Here is a 17,865-nt window from a genome sequence, read left to right on the forward strand (position 1 = left end):
ATGCTGAAACGCACATTATTACAAAACGAGCCGCGCTGTGAGCTACACTTCCCTTGAGTTTTTTTCTCTAATCACCTTTTTGAATCTAGCCTTCATTCTCTCCCCCATATCATCTTATATGGGGGCTTATTTTTTTCCCTTTGATCTCTATGGATCTAAGTTTATACATGCTCATGTGCTTTTGATGGTAATGGTTTCCAATAGTTTCGGTCTAGCGAGACTTTCATGTTAGTACTGTACTGTGCCAATCCTTTGATAGCCTCATGAACTATAGTATTCATATGAACTTTTCCCAGTGATGGGTTTTTTTTTTAGAGCTATTTTCTCTTTTAATTTTAATTTTATTTTTTTAATCCTTACCCAAGGATTTTTTTTCCATTGCTTTTCAGAGAGATTGGGAGAGAGAAACATCGATGTGAGATGGACACATCAATTGGTTGCCTCCTGCAGGCACCCAGACCAGGGCTGGGGATTGAGCCTGCAACCAAGGTACATGCCCTTGACCAGAATCGAACCTGAGGTCCTTAAGTCTGAGGACGAACTCAGTGGTTTGGCTCTAACCACTGAGCCAAACTGGTTAGGGCCCCAGTGATGGGTTTTAAATTGAGAAGTGAGAAAGGATCCTCACTGAGCATGGCTAACCAGAAAGCAGAGAACATGTGATCCAAGTTTCAAATGCTATTAGGTTGTGGATAAACAAGGAAATAGAGACAATACAGAGTAGTGAAGGAGGAAGACTCTCATAAAAGGGCAAAGGAAAAGGCAACTGGTGCCACAAGTGCACTGGAAAATAGATAAGTAAATTCAGTCAACTGTGGCAGGTGGTGAAGGGCAGCAGCAAGGAATCAATGTTGAAGAATTGAAAAGGTTAGGTTAGCCTAGGTCAAATAATACAAGTGCAGGCTTTGGTGTCAAATACCTGGGCTTAAATTCTTACCTGTAGCCAAGTGGTGATCTTCAGCAATTAAGAGTATGAGCTGAGCATCAGTATTTCCACCTAACTCACAACTTGAGGATTATATAAGTACATTGCTTAGACCATAACATGGTATTTGGTAATTGGCAGCTTTTATCATTGTTTAGGGATAGGAAGGGTCCAAAACAGAACTGTTAGCCTACCAGTGCTGGCAGCTTCAAAAAAGTGCAAATCAAAGAAAGCTCAGTCTGTCATAGGCTAGAGAATAGTCACAAGATTCACACTCAAGGCCACAAAACAGTGAACCTTTTACTGGATATTAAAGTTTGAAACCACACAGCTTAACAATAATGTTAACTTAACCACTAGGTGGCAATGATACAGCTGAATTTTACTGACAAGGTTAATTTTTAAAAATAGTGAGCAAATCCAGACAGAAATTCCAAGAAGCTTTTAGTACATATTTTCATTTCAGAAAAATGAAAAATCCATTTATATACAATTGATTTATAGAAGGTGTAATTATCCGATTCAATATATGTTAACTTCTGATGCTTTTTCCCTGTGTGCACTGAGGCAATTCACGCAGCACATACAACTTTTAAAGTTATCATCACAGATGTCTTTAAAAAATCTAGACATATATTGTAAAGATAACAGAAATTATGGAAAGCAAAAAATCTTTTTGAAGTTTTAGAATTCTAAGAAAGGCACTATAAAATGCAAAGTATTTCTATGATAAAGTTAAACCTTAAAAAATGACTGACAGAAAACAATTCTACTTAAAATTTTTTTTTAGGTCCAAAATATTAATATGGAGACTCTTTGCTTTTAAATCACAAATTAAATTAATATTCACATAGGTAGTATTTTCATGTCTTGAATAAACATACTAAATTTACTAAGCAAATTTATCAAAATTTGACAAATACTAGAATATGTTCTACAAGTGTCAAAATAATAAACGATGAAATTCTTAAGAATCTGGCACGTTCCATAATTATCTCTGCTTTCTTCATAAAGCAGGTCATAACCTATGGCTTATTAAAAACAATAAAACTTTATTTTTTTCATTTCTTTTGCTTCTTTTCATAGGAAATAAAAAGAGAAGGTATGACAAATGTTTTCAAATTACTCACAATATCAAGTACACAGTAAAAAAAAAAAATAACTTTCAAATTCCCAAGATGTTCCCCCACATGTAAGGTGGGAGTTCATATAACATTAAACCATGTAATATTACAAAACCTGTAATATAATTAGATGAATAAATAATAAACCTACACTGTTACCCAATTCATAATAAAAAGACCCAATTAAAAGAAACCTATTTATTCCCTTTGTATAAATAACTTAAAGCTTTCCAAATTTTCAACTTCCAGTTTTCTACAAATGAATAGATTAGAATATATTTTATATATCTGTTTTCCAATAGTTTTCTCACTAATTTAGCAATCACTTCCCATATCATATTTGCTTCCGTTTCCAGAAAAATCTCTCCTGTTGCCACCCAAATATAACAGAAGTATGATTTCTAAGCTATTTCTGTAATTCATAGATCATTTCCTCCTCATTATTGAACTTCATTTTTAGTTATAGATCACCCTGAAATCTAACAATACAGATATTTCCTCATTCTTTCAGCATATACAGATACAAAAAACAGGTAACCATTTAAGAGGTTTAGCACAAAAAAAGATTACTGTGGTAGTGCTCACAAATCAAATAAAAATTTCAGGAAAATGCTCTATCTGTTCATTATTATCTATAACTTTTGCTAGAAAATTTAGGGAATGCCACTGCTATGGAAGAGATAATTATAGGTCTACAAAAGTGAAAAATATGTATACATATAATTTATATTTATAGAGAACCAGCTTCAGATTATATGCATAAGTAAAGGGACAAGAGACACAGATGATGCAAAACACGTAATCCTCAAACCACTTCAGATACATTTTTGTATCTGTATTTCATAGGACTGTGTCTGAGAATTCAGAACACATACACAAAAATAAAAGCCATTATTGCAAAGAGGTTAAGAGTTACAAACACAATCACCAAAACAATAACATTGAAATGCCATTATTGACTTGAGTTGGTCATCTTCTGTTTATTTCTGATGGTGGCTCGAAGTTTGCGTATCACCAGTTTATCAGGCAGAATCATATCACCTTGTTGTTCTAGGTAATCCAATAAATTTTCAGTCCATTGGAGAGCTGCTGCATGATTGATATGTTTCTCTGGAATCAATTCTATTTCCTCTTCTTCATTTTCACTGGATTCATCTGTCTGGCCTTGTGCTCTTCTGATGATTTCGCTGTCTGTTAATACTTCATAACCTGGTTCAGTACTGTCCACTTCAAGCCATTTTTCAATGTTCTCAGTAGTCACATTTTCCAACCCTTTGGTATGCTGTAAAATAGTGGCCACGGTAGCCAGTGAAATATCTTCTTCATCAAAGTCCAAGCCTTCTTTCTCCTCTATTGTAGGGAGAATCTTCTTCCATGCTCTGCTAATGGTAACTGGTTTTACTAAATTCCATGCCATTGCTACTTCATACAGTGCATCCAGTAGAGTCAGCTTTTTCCAGAATGATTTCAGGTCATTACCTTCTTCCAAGTTGCTCTGGAGAAGACCCGCCCGATAGTTTCTCTTCATTGTGGCTATGACGCCTTGGCCTGAGGGCTGAATCAATGAAGCTACATTAGGTGGTAAATATTTAGCAAATATTTGGCCATCATCTGACCTAAGGACATTTTCGTTTGGATGTGTTGGTGAATTATCCAGTAAGAGCACAGCTTTTTCCTGTAGGCCTTTGGATCTTAAGTGCTCTCGAACTTGTGGCACAAAGATCTTGTCAAACCACTGTCGGAAAATGGAAAGATCCATCCATGCACCTTTCTGGCTGAAATAAGAGACCGGCAGGCTCGAGGTGTCAGTTGACTTGAACGAGTGAGGTTTCTTTGCTTTCCCCACAACACAAAGTTTAAGTTTGTGTAAGCCTGTTGCGTTGGCACAACACATGATGGTGACTCTGTCAATTGACTTGTGCCCAGAGACAGTGCATTTACCTTTGATTACTGAAGTCCTGGAAGGGAGGCACTTCCAAAAGAGTCCAGTTTCATCTGCATTGTAGATTTGCTCAGGCTGCAGGTTCTCTCGTTCGATAAAGTCTCGAAAGTTGTTACAAAAATCTTCCACAGCGGTCTCATCTCCATTTAACCTTTCATTTCTAATGTTAATTTCCCTAATGCTGTGCCGCTGCTTAAAACGAGTCAACCAACCGGCAGAGGGGTTAAAATCACCATCCATTCCCAGAGCGTAAAAGAAGAACTCCGCCCTTTTCGCGCAAATGGGTCCGGACACAGGATTGCCTTTCGCCCTTTGCTGGTTGAACCATTCCAGCATTGCTCTGTCCAGCTCCTCGTACATGGACGGCTTCATAGATTTCCTCTTAGCCAGAAGGCTTGTGGAATCAGAGCTGCTGGCATACGTTATAATCTTTTCCTTATTTTTTCTTATATCCCGAACCGTTGTCTCACCAATGCCATAAATCACTGCCAGCTGTTTGGAAGAACCTCCGTCTTCGAGTTTCTTTATTATATCAAGCTTATCTTTAATAGTCAACACCACTCGCTTCCGTTTCCCGGACATGGTGAGGCTCCGGGGGCTCTCCCCACACTCGCACCGAAGCCGTCCACACCAGCCTCTCGCACAGGCTCGCTCACACCCGGCGTGGCACCCGCACCAGGAACCTGCGGCCCGAGCCCGTCCCCGGCTGGGCTGCGCTGGGCTGGGCTGCGCTGGCAAAGAGACAGCACAGGAAGGTGAGAGGGAAGGAAGTTTGAGGGAACAGGCCTTTCACTTAGAAGGGCAGTCGGGGAGGCCCCGAGTCCACGCCGATAGTCAGGATTACAAACAACTGTTTTATTGCCCCCAGCAGCCGCGGGGAAGATGATAACCCCCCTGTGACCACAAACCTCCTTCACGCCCAGCTCCCGGGAGACGCCAGTCACTAACCCCTGCTCCACCCCAAAGTTACGGCGGAGAGCGGAAGAACCAGGGAGTCGGGACTGGCCCCCTTCCCCGGGGGCGCCTGTCGGATTCCTTCCCCAGCGGCCAGCCCGTCCCACCGCAAGCCCCTCTTCCCCGCGCGGCTCGGCCCGGACCGTCCTCCCCGCCCCTCACAGCCCGCGGGGCCCCTCTCCCCACCTCAGCTGGAAGCGGGAGCCCGCTCCGCTCCCTGACTAACGCGCGGCGACCGCTCCTCCCCCTGCACGCGCTCCCGGAAGACGCCCCCTCCCGCCGCCTGGCCCCGCCCCTTGTCCCTCCCAGAGGCGGGACTTCCCCTGGTCCCCGGAACCAGGAGAAGCGTTGTTTGCTAAGAGTCGGCGCCTGAGGCGGAGGCGGAGGCGCTTTGAAAGGTGAGGACGCAGGGGCGGCGCGGGCCAGCTCGGGGCGGGGTCTGGCTCGGGCTCCGACTCCGGCTGCTGCTGGTTTACGAGAGGGGCGGGCGAGGCCGCGCCTCCCGGCGGGCGCGGGAGGAGTTCCCGCGGCCGCGCTCGGGGGGGCGGAACGCCCCTGGGCCCGTGCACTTGCGGGGATGCGCTGCAGTGGGTGGGGTGCGAGTTCCTCCCGCGGCGGAGAAGTGGGCGGGGTTGATACGGGGACTTAGAGGCGACTTCGCGGGCTTCTGGCCTTTGCGGACCCATGTTTGTTTTCTGAGTGCGGAGCTGCGCTAAGGTCTAGGGGTTTGTTTCGTCCGGCTCGCGTCACTGAGCGGGGGGTCTGCGGTCCCGTTTCCTAGCTACGGGGCTCCGCCCTCCTGGAGGCAGAGTAGCGGACCCGCGGGCGGGCGGGCGAGCTGCGCCGGTGCCTGCGGGAGTCCCGCCTGAGAACCAGGTTTGTAACCCTGAGAATGACTGCGCCGCTCCGTCCCGAGAGAATCTGGCCCCCCTCCTGCCACTCCTCCGTGCGGGGTTTAGCGAGCCGCCGCCAGCCTTTCAGATTTTAATGATTACTGTAGTTTGTCCGGGACGCCAAACGGGCAGGACCCACTCTGCGAAATTGTGGAGTATTGGACCGTGATGATAAGTCGCGGGGAAATTGGCTCTCCTGCCTTTTATGTGTTTCTTCATATTTTTCTATTTCCTATTCTGTCGTGTGCTGCCTGTTTTCCCAACCAGTGGAAGAACTGTGATCAGTTTATTCTCTGTAGCCTTTCAATCATGTATTACGCTGACCCGGTTTGACGTCTCTAGTAATTTCATCAGAGTGCGAGCTCCTTGGGAGCAGAGACCCCGTTGTTGATTTCTTCCAGCAATGCCACAGCCCCGTGCGTGTGCTGGCACATAGAATATATTAAACAACTATTTATTTGGCTCATTAAAGTTTCCCTTTTAAACTGTCATATAAAAGCGAACATCAAGGAGGGTTGATGTTTTACAAATAGGGTTGTATCCCTCCTCCTGGTGGAATTTCAGGTAGTGGCTGGGGTTTCACGGCGCTTCACATCTTAGTCAGTTGCCACCTACATTGTTTCTAGGGCAAGTAGGTGATTCCTAGAATGAATCTTTTCTTGCGGATTAATTTACCTCGAAGCCTAGAAGAAAGGATATTTCTCCTGATGAGAAATGCAAGTGGCAGTCAAGTATCCTTCGTTTGTTGTACGGTTACTGTGTTAGAGAAGGAACACAAGCAATATGGATTATTGCCTTTACATTCTCTGGCAGTCAGCTTAGCTGCGTATGTGCGTCTTACAAGATACTAACCAAGAAGCGCAAAGGTGTGATGATAATATTGATCGTCTTCATTCACTTATTTAATGCTTTCTGTTTGGAGTCTCTTTTTCTTGATGCTTAGAGATGTCATTAGAGAAGCTTCATTAAATTCTCATTTCAAGAAATTGAGTGTATACTCAGCGTATATGGAAATTACATCCGTTTGCATGGATTCTTGTTTAATTCTAACGAAGCTTTTACCTTCTCATGTCTATCAGGTTCAGTTCACTCCCCCTTCCCTCCGTCCTCATGCTTTCACTCCACCCCCACCCCCGCCCGCCAGCTAATGTAGTGAAAGTGTCCATAATTTAAAAAGGAGGAGCCCAATCATACTCAGATTATCTTCTTTTTCAGTGACAGCAGTTTTTACATTATTGATATAAATGGTAATTTTGAAATATGAGAGAGACCTTGGAAATTTGCCAGTTGGCCAAATGAAATTTGATTTACTTTAATTAAATAAAATGTGCTTCCTCAAACATTTAACACTAAAGTTTTGCAATATAAATTTTTTTTCTCATAAGAAACTGCCTTTTTTTCAAACTTTTACTTTTTGACCTAATTTAAATTTTGTGCTCAGTATAATCAGTGCTCTGATGGTAGAAGTCTGCTAATTTTCATCTCTTTAGTACATTCTTTTCTTTCCTGTTGGATAACTAATTTTCAGAAGTTTCTGGCCTAACCCATGTGCACTAATATTCAGTTACGTAATTAAAGAAGCATGTTTGTAAACTTTAAAACTACTTTAATGATTATTGTCTGAAACTAAAATTTAGCATGAATGAGAGATAAAACAATGATTTTTACTACCTTATACAAACATAGTATTAGCAGCAGTCATTGTGTAGCACTGGACCGGGAATCAGGAGACCTGGTTTCCAATCCCACCTTGTGCTTAACAAGCTGTGTGATCTTGGGTAAGTCATTTAAACTCCATATCCTTGGCTTTGATTTTTATAAATATAGATAATACCTTCCTTTTAGGATTATTGTCAAGACTTTAAAGTATACATGAAAATGCACTGCAAAATTACTATACAGATAGGGTTTTTTTAAAAAGCTGAACTATGCAGTCATTGGTAATTTTATAGAGAGACATTGTTAATCCTTTTACCATTGTCTTAGGAATCACCTGTTGATATGATCAAGCGTGATACAGTTTTGTAAGATGATCATCTAGTGTCTATGAAACTGCTTTTGAGTACTAATAAAATCTTTCACTTCCGTATTTCTACTGTTCATACTTGCTTTAGTGTATCTACTGAAGCTATGTTTGTCATTTGTTTTTATAATTTTTTTCATTATTTCTCCCAGTTCATATTTATTAACAACCTTACCTTCACAGTACAGTGTAAAGAACATACCCACTTAGTTTATGCAACTTTATATGTGCTTAAAAAATACTCCTTTGTACTACATGGCTTCAAAATACAACCTGCCTGATTTATCTGGTGCTTAATAAAAAGGAAAAACAGTAATCTGTTTAAAATGTGGAGGAGAAACTGGGCGGACATATTTTGAAGCAGTACAGTATACAAAAAAAACACTTTAAAGAGAAATGTATTTTTTAAAGGGTAATTTTAACCATACACAGTTTCCTTCTTTGCTGAGTTTAATATAAGCCTTCTGTAAGATACAACCCAAGTGTAATTTCAGATAGAATATTTTGTCTTTTTACTAGGATTTATTAAATTGCTGTTACAGTGCTGAATATATCTTCTAGGGGTTACTATGATAAGGTCGGACTTCAGCCTACACTATAATTTTTGGTGTAAATCTTAACAACCATTGTTCTGATTTTATATGAGTAGTTACCATTATAGGAGTAGTGACATTACCTTATAAACAACCAGAATTTGTACAATCAAATGAATGGATATTCCCCCACCCCCCAAAAAGTAATCATTTTGGGAAGCTATAAACTTGGTTCAGTAATATTGCCATTGCTCATAAAATTTTTTTGAAGTTACCTTCAGAGTTTGCAGCACATTTTAAAAATATCTTTAATGGTAGTTAACCTTCATCCTTTGAAATTGGATTTAATTTCTTTAAGCTACTCACACAGTCTCTTATAACTGAGACAAGAGAATAAAGTCTATATTTAAACCACTCTTTGAGATAAAAAATGAAGTGAGATTATTTTCATATCTTTATATATATTTTTGATACTATGGTTTATTGAAAATCCCCAGGAATATTTTGTGCCATGGTGGAAATATTGGGATAATCAGCCTCATAAAGTGATTTATTTGAAGGAGATAGCACTCAGTTGAATACATAAGCTCTTATACATGTATTATGAGGTCAGTCTCATTACATTGTGATATTTCTAGTTTTCTTAGCAACCACAGGAGTGTATATGTGCTACTGTGTTACTGTTTTTCTAGTTATCTTGTCTCTAAGTGTTCCTTTACTCTGTGCTTCTGATCATTTTAATGGAGCTCATCCTTTCCTGAATCAGAAACGTACAGCATTTGTTTTTCTTTCCCAGTACCATGCTCTGCTTTGCCATGAAACTTTTTTTTTTTTACACCTGACTACATTATTGGATTATTAGTAAGTTTTCTGTTGTATTATATTGTATCTTTAACTTTGAGTGGTTTAAAGCCATCGCCATGTTCTAAATTATATAGAGGCTGCAATCTTAGTGGATAGGTTATCTCTCAGCTTTGCGTCACTACCATTTTTATGTCAATTACTACCTTATAACTTTCTTCATATAAATTTATTCTTCATGTTGTAAGTCATGTCATTTCTCTGTTCAGAATTCTTATTTGCTTATAGGATGAATCATTCTGGTAATCCCACCCTACTTTTCTATACTTGTGTCTTTTTTCCAGCATAAAGCCTTTTTTCACACCTTTTGGTCACATTTATTTACTAAACTTATGTTCTTTCTCAGTCCCAAAGTTTGACCTTACCATTTTTATCTGCCTGAAATCACTTTCATTCTTTTTGTTTACATATAACCAATCCTTTACAAGACTATCAGATCCTGTCTGTTCAATAAAATCTTCAGTGAAGCACTTGCTGTTCTGATCTTTCTGCATTTTTACACTTTTATCGGTTATTTTTATCATTCACTTGATACTGAATTAATACTGCCTTGCATTTTTCTTATGTGTTTACATATTTTAGTTCTACACATGGCTAATAATCTTCTGAAGAACAGGACCATGTATCTCTTCCAGCAAAACATATAGCATAAATCAGAATAGATGTTCATATGATTTCATGGATGTTTAATAAATTGTTGAATAACTGCTCTGCCATCTTCACTCGGATAGTTCATGTGATGCTATCTTTGAGAACCATTTTATAATACCTAATAAATATAGTTTGTACCATAAATGCATTCATTATTGCAGGCTGGTTGTCATTCTATTCCTAATAACTTTATTTTGTAGAAGCTTAAGTGAAAATGGTACGTGCAACAAGGAGAAATTCTAAAACTCAGGAGCCTGCGCAGAAATCGCGAGTCGACTGGAGGCGGACTAGAAGGAGCTGTGCCTCACAGCTGCTAGACAGCGACGACGACCTCGGTAGCGAGGACCTCGACAGCGACGGAGAGCGCGACAGCGATGAAAGTGCGGACACTGAGGAGGAGCTTGCGGGTAACGCGGGGCTCGACAGCCATCAAAAGCCCGAAGAGGAAGGAACGCCTGAGCTAATTACAGCCGAGCCGGGAGGAAACACCTGCGCGCCCCTCGCGGGCGAGGGCGGCGGTCCCACACCCGCGGGGCGGAGCCCGGGCAGCCCGGGCGGCGCGGCCGGGGCGGACCCCGAGGGGGGCGCGGGGCCGGCGGACGGGGCCGAGGAGGAGGAGCGCGTCCGGCGAGGGAGGCGGCGGCGGTCCTCCGTGCTGTGGGACAGCGAGGACAGCGAGGACAGCGAGGGCAGCGACGTCCTGGTTCGCAAGGCGGGCGCCAAACGGCCGCGCCGCGTGGTGGAGGACGAGGGCCCCGCGGAGGCGGAGGCGGAGGCGGAGGCGGGGGCGCCGCGGGAGGGCTCGGCGGCCGCGCGCCGGCGGGAGCAGCTGCGGCGGCTGCGCGCGCTGTCGGAGCAGCGGGCCCAGCGGAGGCGCGGGCGCGGCGGCGCTCAGGTGTGCGGGGCCTCGCTGGTTTGGTTACTGGCTGCGAGGTGCTGCCTAAAGTACTTGATGTCCGTAAACAGGGCGGCGCTGAGCCCGCCCTGCTCAGTGGTGCGGGGTCTGTTTTCCTGAGGCGCCGCCTCGGTTTGCCGAGCCCCGGGCCTCCCCCTTCCAAAGCGCGAAGGCCACGGCTTCGTGCGCTGTTCGCTGTTTTCGTCTTATAGCCTTAATGTCTATTTTAAATATTTTACAGCGCACTAAGATATATTGTATTCTTCCTAATTTCAACTTGCAACATTTAGCATGACAAGATTTTTTAACCTTCAACTATAAAATTAATTTCTGTGGGTCGTTTTTGGGAGTTTGGGATTTAATCTTTTTAATCTTCATATCCATACTGGCCGTTTTAAAGGAATTGTCTCCTGAAGGAACATGCTTTAATTTGACCAGGACTCTGAAAGGGAATCCTGCCCGAGCAGTGAGGAAGAGGAGGAAGAGGAGGAAGATGATGACGAGGAGGCCGGCTCCGAGGCCGGCGGGGAGGACTACCTTCTTGACGACTTCGTCGTGCCCGACGAGGAGGGTGACGGCGACGGCGACGGCGAGAGCGCAGGCGGGCGAGGAGAGCGGGCGGCCGCGTCGCAGATGAAGTTAGTGAAACAGAATTCGCTCTGTAAGTTGAACATCAAGGACTTTTTTATGACTGTTCTAATACTATTATATCTGATACCAACCCAGCCTGTTGCCGTCAGGCTCTAAATCAGGAACGGTGACTCCATTTTCGGGTAACTTTAATTTGTCGGTTTGATGATGGCTTATTCCAGTGGCTTTTATATTCTTAAAAATTATTGAGGACCCCAAAGAGCTTTTGTTTCTGTGGGTTATAGCTACCAACAGTTACTATTGTAGAAATACAAAACAGTTTAAAATATACTTATTAATTCACTTAAAAATAACATTTTTAAGAAAAATAACTACATTTCTCCCCCAAGATGAGAATGACATTGTTTTACTTTTCCTTTAATCCTCGCCCAAGGGCACGTTTATTGACTTGAGAGAGAGGAAGTGGGGAGAGGAGCTTCCATGCTGCATTCCCCCCACCCACATCCCCTGACCAAAATCCAGCCGCATGCCTGCTGGGGAATGAACCCTCAGCGTTTGTGGTGTGTGGGATGATGCTCTGACTACCTGAGCCTCCTGGTCGGGGCCTTGTCGTACATTTTAATAAGTATATTTGATGACCAGCTTAATAGAAGGCAAGGCAGTTAGGTTCTTATATCTGGTTCCGCATTCGGTCTGTTATGATGTATTTTGTTGAAATAGATGAAAACAGTTTTGCTTCACGCAAATAGCTGGAAAAGGAAGGAGTATTTCAAAGAAATTGTCGATATTCTCATTTGACACAACACAAAAATTAGGCAAGCGATAGCTTCTTAGAGGATATTTGTAATATGGAATCTGAAACCACATAAATGAAATTTTAATACTTACATTATAATCCATTGTTTCCATCTTGCACTTTGAATGGATCTTTTTTTACCCATGCATGATTTTGTAACATCATGCATCAGTCATTTGGAAAATAGTGGCTCACTGGGTTTTACCGATCTTCCAAATATTGGTACATTTCATGATACAATATTTTTAGTATCACATCTGTTAATATTACCACCAATCTTATCAGAAAATTCTTTAGGATGGGGAAGCTGTCAAGTTCACAAGAGCAGATAAAATTTTTCAAAATTCTACTTTCTACTTAAAAATCTGGTGGTGGTTTTTTTTGCTTTTGGCAACAAAAACATGAGTTCTTGAAATAAGAAGTTCCTTTTGTACTTTTTTGAGAAAATATTTGACAAATGCCAAAATAACCATAGTTTGTCAGTTGTTCTTTCAAGTAAACATGGTGTTTCATGACAGTTGAGGCTTTTGTAGCTCCCAACTCAGTTTTTTTCAAAGTACAATTGATCATACTTTGATATGCAGCATAAGTACTTTATGCATACATCCTCTTTCATCCCATTGAATACTAAAAAGATGTATACTGAAGATTTAATAAAATTAATAATTTTTACTACTTCAAGGACATTCTTAAGTGAAAGCAGCTTTTTTTACTGAGTACATAGCAGTGATGACAAATAGTTTGGTGCTACTGCCATATTAGGGGGCCAGCTGCCTTACCCATAGTTACTTTTGCACCATCGGTGAAATCTCAACAGGAAAAACAGCAAATGGTTATCTTGATCTCACAGATCACAAATGGACTTGGGGAAGTACAGGGGTCTACAGGACTTGAAGCATCACCAGTGTGATAGGAAAGTAGAAGCTTTTATATTTTCATATAGTTAATGAAAATATAAATAAGAGAACCCTGAAAATTTAGGGTATCTTTAAATATATATTATTCTGGTCCCTATAATTATACATAAATTCAAAGGTTTTTATGATGTTTTACTCTGGTAGAAACAGGCTGTTGGATGTATACTTTTTTCCTTAAAGAATGCATTATTTCCAAATTTTTTTATAAGGGCAAAAACTAAGTATATTATGGTTCAATTTAGATCTCATGATTTGTAGTTAATTGGTAGATTGAGGTGTACATCAAATTTTAAGAAATTTAGCAGTTATAAAGATGTCAGTGATAGGCATCTATGCATTGAAAGCTAATAACTGTTTTACTTAGATCAATAAGCATTGGTTCACCTGCCACCTGGATATTTGAACATCAGGGAAATTCAATTAGGAGGTATCCCATCATTCTGGATTATAATATTTAGAATGTGGTAGAACATTTGCTGAGAGATACCCATTCATACCCACTCCTACTAATTAACGAAAATGAAAGTCCAGCATGTAGGAACTATTTTAATTTCCTTCTCTGTTTTATACCTCTATGTTTGCTTTTGTTTTTTTAAGGGCCATTTTAGATTTACTGAGAAGTTGAGTGTACAGAGAGTTCATACATAACCCCTCACACACATAATATCCCTGTTATTAACATCTTGCATTAGTACATTTGGTATGATGAACTAATATTGGTACAGTATTATTAACTATAGTTCATAGTTTACCTCAGGGCTCACTGTTAGTGTTGTACATCCTATGGATTTTTTTGATATTTTTTAAAATGTATTGCTCAATTATAGTTGACATACAATATTATATTAGTTTCAAGTGTACAATGTAATGATTAGACATTCATATCATTCATATAACTTACTAAGTGATCACCACGGTAAGTCTGGTACCCACCTGGCACCATACATAGTTACTACAGTATTATTGACTATTTTTTATGCTATACTTTACATCCCTGTTACTGTTTTATAACTGGAAATTTGTACTTCTTAATCCCTTTCACCTTTTCACTCATTTCTACACCCCCTTTCCATCTGGCAACCATCAGTTTGTTCTCTGTGTCTGTGAGTTTGTTTGTTTTGTTCGTTCATTTATTTTTTTAGATTCTCTATATAAATGAAATCATACATATTTGACTCTCTGTGTCTGACTTATTTCACTTAGCATAGTACCCTCTAGGTTCATCCATGTTGTCACAAATGACAAAATTTTGTTCTTTTTTTATGGCTGAGTTGTACATTCTATGGATTTTGACAAATGTGTAGTGACACTGCAGGTATGCACGACTATAATATCATACAGAATAGTTTCACTCTCCTAAAAATCCCTTGTGCTCTACCTATTCATCCTTCCCTCACTCCCCTGAGCCCCTGGCAACCACTGATCTTTTTAATGTCTCCATAGTTTTACCTTCGCTGGAATGTTTTATAGTTGGAATCACACAACACGTAGCTGTTTCATATTGGCTGCTTTCAGTTAATAATATGCATTTAATTTCTTCCATGTCTTAATATGGCATGATAGCTCATTTATTTTTATCACTGAATAATATTCCATTGTATGAATGTACCAGTTTGTTTATCCATTCACCTGTTGATGGGCACATTGTTTCCAAGTGTTGGCAATTCTGAATAAAGCTGCTATAAGTATTCATGTGTAGATTTTTATATGGACATATATTTTCACCTCATTTAGGTAAATACCAAGTAGCTCTGTGCTTGCTTTTACTATTGAGCCTCCACATCAGAGGTGGATGCGATCCTTGTTTTATGCAATACATTTGATCTTATACCTTCTCAGTTGCAACTTCTTCTGGCTCTGTCCTTGCAATCCATCTTTCCTTAGCTTGTAACCACATTCAGTGCCTTTCTTCCCTTTAGTTGGCACGTTCCATTAGCCACTATTCTAAATCTTATCTTTTTGTTCAAGTTTTCTGTATCTACAAAGCATTGTGCTCAGGCTCTTGCACCCATTAATCCAGTGCTATTGCTCTCACTAAAGTTAATGATAATTTCCTAGTTGCCAAAATGTTTTTCATTTCTTACATATTAACCTGGTATTGCTTATGTGATTTACCACCAACCATTGACCGCTCTCACTTCCAGGAAGTTCTCTTTTTAGCTTCTGTGCTAGCACTCTTTCTTGTCTTTCCCTTTATAATATCACTTTTCTCTTTTTCCATTTGTCACGTAAGTATTGATGTTTCCAAAGGTTCCATCCTCAAACTACCTTGGTTTTGCTTGTGCTTCAGGCAGTCTCTTCCCCTTAAGTTCAGCCTAATCTATAGGCAAAAATTCCCCAACCTTTATTTCCAGTGCAGTTCTCTCCAAAGCCTATGGCCCAGTTTTTCATCATCTCATTAAACATTTTCATCAGGGTGTATTTCAGACACCTCAGACTCAATATAGGCAAAACTAAATGATTAAGAGGTAGCATAAGTGAATTTGGGGGTGAATGTAGAACCATTGTTTTCTAGATTGTGGTGGTAGTTACATCAGTAATACCTCAAAATAGAACAGTTTCCCTCCTGCTACATGGTTGTAGCATTGGAAGAAAATCATAGTCATTTTCCCTTCTCACCAGACCCTGTATTTCTCTATATTTATTCTGAGACTGAGATTCCCAGAAAAGGTATGATAGAGTAGAAGGATAGATTAGCAGTGATCTATTTTATTTCAAATCTATATAATGCTCACTCGCTAAAACTATTATGCACAGGTAGATAGGAATAACCTTCAGATTTGTGGGTACTAAAGATTATTTTTCCAGTACTCTCTCATATGCTCAGAGTGACAAAGAACCACATAGTAGATATAAAAGTACATCTCTAGTGCCTTGCTAAATAAGTGCTTCCTAGAATACTGGAAATTGGACTAAGAATGAACATGAACTTAGTTTCCACCTAGCACTTAAAGAGAATTATTCTATCAACACAGCACAGAGTGTGCCTGAGAACAGTCTCACAACCATTTATGTTGAAGGTTAAATCCTAGAACTTTCCCTCTTGCTCTAGGATAGTAAAAATGTACCAGTGAACTATTTTTTGCAAAAGGCAAAGGTAATATGGCCCTGAAGACTCAGAGGAAGAAAATGCCTGTGAAAAATGTTTCATTAAAGGAAACAGAAGAAAATTGTATAAAGCATTTGCTTTGCAATCTGTGGAAAAGAAATAGGAAATTATAAGAAGAGAACAATTTGAAGTGAAAGAGAGCTAGCTAAGGCAAGGATAAATTGCTAGTGAATTTAAAATATCAAGTCAGAAATAAAGTCTGTATTGAAAGAGCAGAATTAACAGCACAGAATTTCTCCTCAGTGGCGTATAGGTTAAACCAAAGAAGTTCTAGCATAGAAAAGAAAAAATATTTCTGAGGGAGAGGATAATACATGAAGGAATAGAAATGAAGAACCTATTTCACAAATTCCTGGGGGGGATATAGAACAAATGGAAGTCTAAAGGAAGACAGTTACATAACTTTAGTAAGATGTGCAAAAGAAGATTTGAATGTGCTAAGAAGCATACCATATTTTTGGATGGTCTGTACATACGGAGATGGGAATTTAAAGGTATGATAGAAGAAACTATTGAGTTGTCAAAAAACACACTGTTTATACAGATTAAAGAGGCACACATCCGAATAAGTTGATGAAAATAGATTTGCAAATAGACATGTGAAGGACTTATTTTTCTGATTACAAGAATAAAGAAAAAGTTATCCATTCTTTTTAGAACTATGAAAATTGTTTAATATTAGGTGCCATGTTAATGTAACATTAATGTCAAAAAAATTATACCATAATTTCAACAGATACTAAAAAAGCATTTGATAAAATTCAATGTCCTTATCTAGTTTAAGTATTAAAAAATAGTAATATGAGCATATGTCCTTTACATAACAAAGACTGTTTTAAACCAACAGTCAACATACTTACAGTGAAGCACTAGGGATATTCTCTGTAATAAAGAATGAAACAAAAATATTTTTACTAACTTTGTTCTAGTGTTTTGAACACTGTAACAAGACAGGAAAGTAAAACAAATATACTATTTGTAAGGAAAAGACATTGTTTGAACATAATATGATTATATATGTGTGTGTGTGTGTGTGTATGTTTTGAGTTTCTGATTTATTTAACCGAGGCTACAGAAGAGGAAAGACATGAATACATTGCGAGCACAAGTAGATGCAGCATGTATTTCCAGTTTTCTCATGTTCTTTTTTCCTATGTGGGGTTGAGGGTGGGACCTGTTAGAGTAGAAAAAGAAGCTGGTTTCTCGTTTCGCCTCTGCCCTTTTACACTGATTTTACACCTCCATTCCAGAAGAAAGTACACCAACAGATGTACCTAAGAGAATATTTATAAGCATTCTCTTGTTAAACAGCAAGAGCACATCCTCAGGGTTGGTTGATAAAGCAGAGTTAGTGCCCAGGAATTCCTGAACAGTCCAGTCTCTCTCTCTAGCTCTGTAATGTCCCAGGAGGCTCGTTTACTACAAACATCTAAGAGAATCTTACTATTTTGGAATTAGTAAAAGATCTCAGAAAAATGACCACACTCACTGTATACCATCAATAATTATTTGGATGATATAATGAGGGAACATTCCACTTATACTAGCAAACACAATGAAGTTTCTAGGCCTAATCTTAAGAAAAGCATAGCTTGCTAGGTACGAGAATAAACTTTATTGTGAAATAGAAAAGAAAACATGAGAAAAAGGA

The 17,865-nt window shown here is 39.9% G+C and overlaps 2 protein-coding genes across 2 annotated transcripts in view; one reads left to right on the forward strand and one right to left on the reverse strand.

Moving 5' to 3' along the window:
• Positions 1 to 1,054: 1,054 nt before the first annotated feature.
• JRKL (JRK like) lies at positions 1,055 to 5,188 on the reverse strand. Its single transcript, XM_081154848.1, has 2 exons — positions 5,132 to 5,188; positions 1,055 to 4,717 (listed from the first exon to the last, which is right to left on the reverse strand). Exon 2 carries the CDS (start codon positions 4,571 to 4,573, stop codon positions 3,002 to 3,004), a length of 1,572 nt encoding a protein of 523 aa, XP_081010974.1. The 5' UTR covers positions 4,574 to 4,717; positions 5,132 to 5,188; the 3' UTR covers positions 1,055 to 3,001.
• An 813-nt stretch (positions 5,189 to 6,001) lies between these two features.
• Positions 6,002 to 17,865, forward strand: part of CCDC82 (coiled-coil domain containing 82) — a 29,082-nt gene continuing 17,218 nt past the window's right edge. Inside the window, exons 1-3 of the mRNA XM_081153349.1 lie at positions 6,002 to 7,616; positions 10,107 to 10,801; positions 11,240 to 11,462. Of these exons, the coding sequence (XP_081009475.1) occupies positions 10,121 to 10,801; positions 11,240 to 11,462 (904 nt within the window). The 5' untranslated portion in view covers positions 6,002 to 7,616; positions 10,107 to 10,120. The remainder of the gene's footprint in view (positions 7,617 to 10,106; positions 10,802 to 11,239; positions 11,463 to 17,865) is intronic.

The sequence above is a fragment of the Miniopterus schreibersii genome, assembly GCF_964146895.1.
Source record: "Miniopterus schreibersii genome assembly, chromosome: 12".
Lineage (NCBI taxonomy): Eukaryota > Metazoa > Chordata > Mammalia > Chiroptera > Miniopteridae > Miniopterus > Miniopterus schreibersii.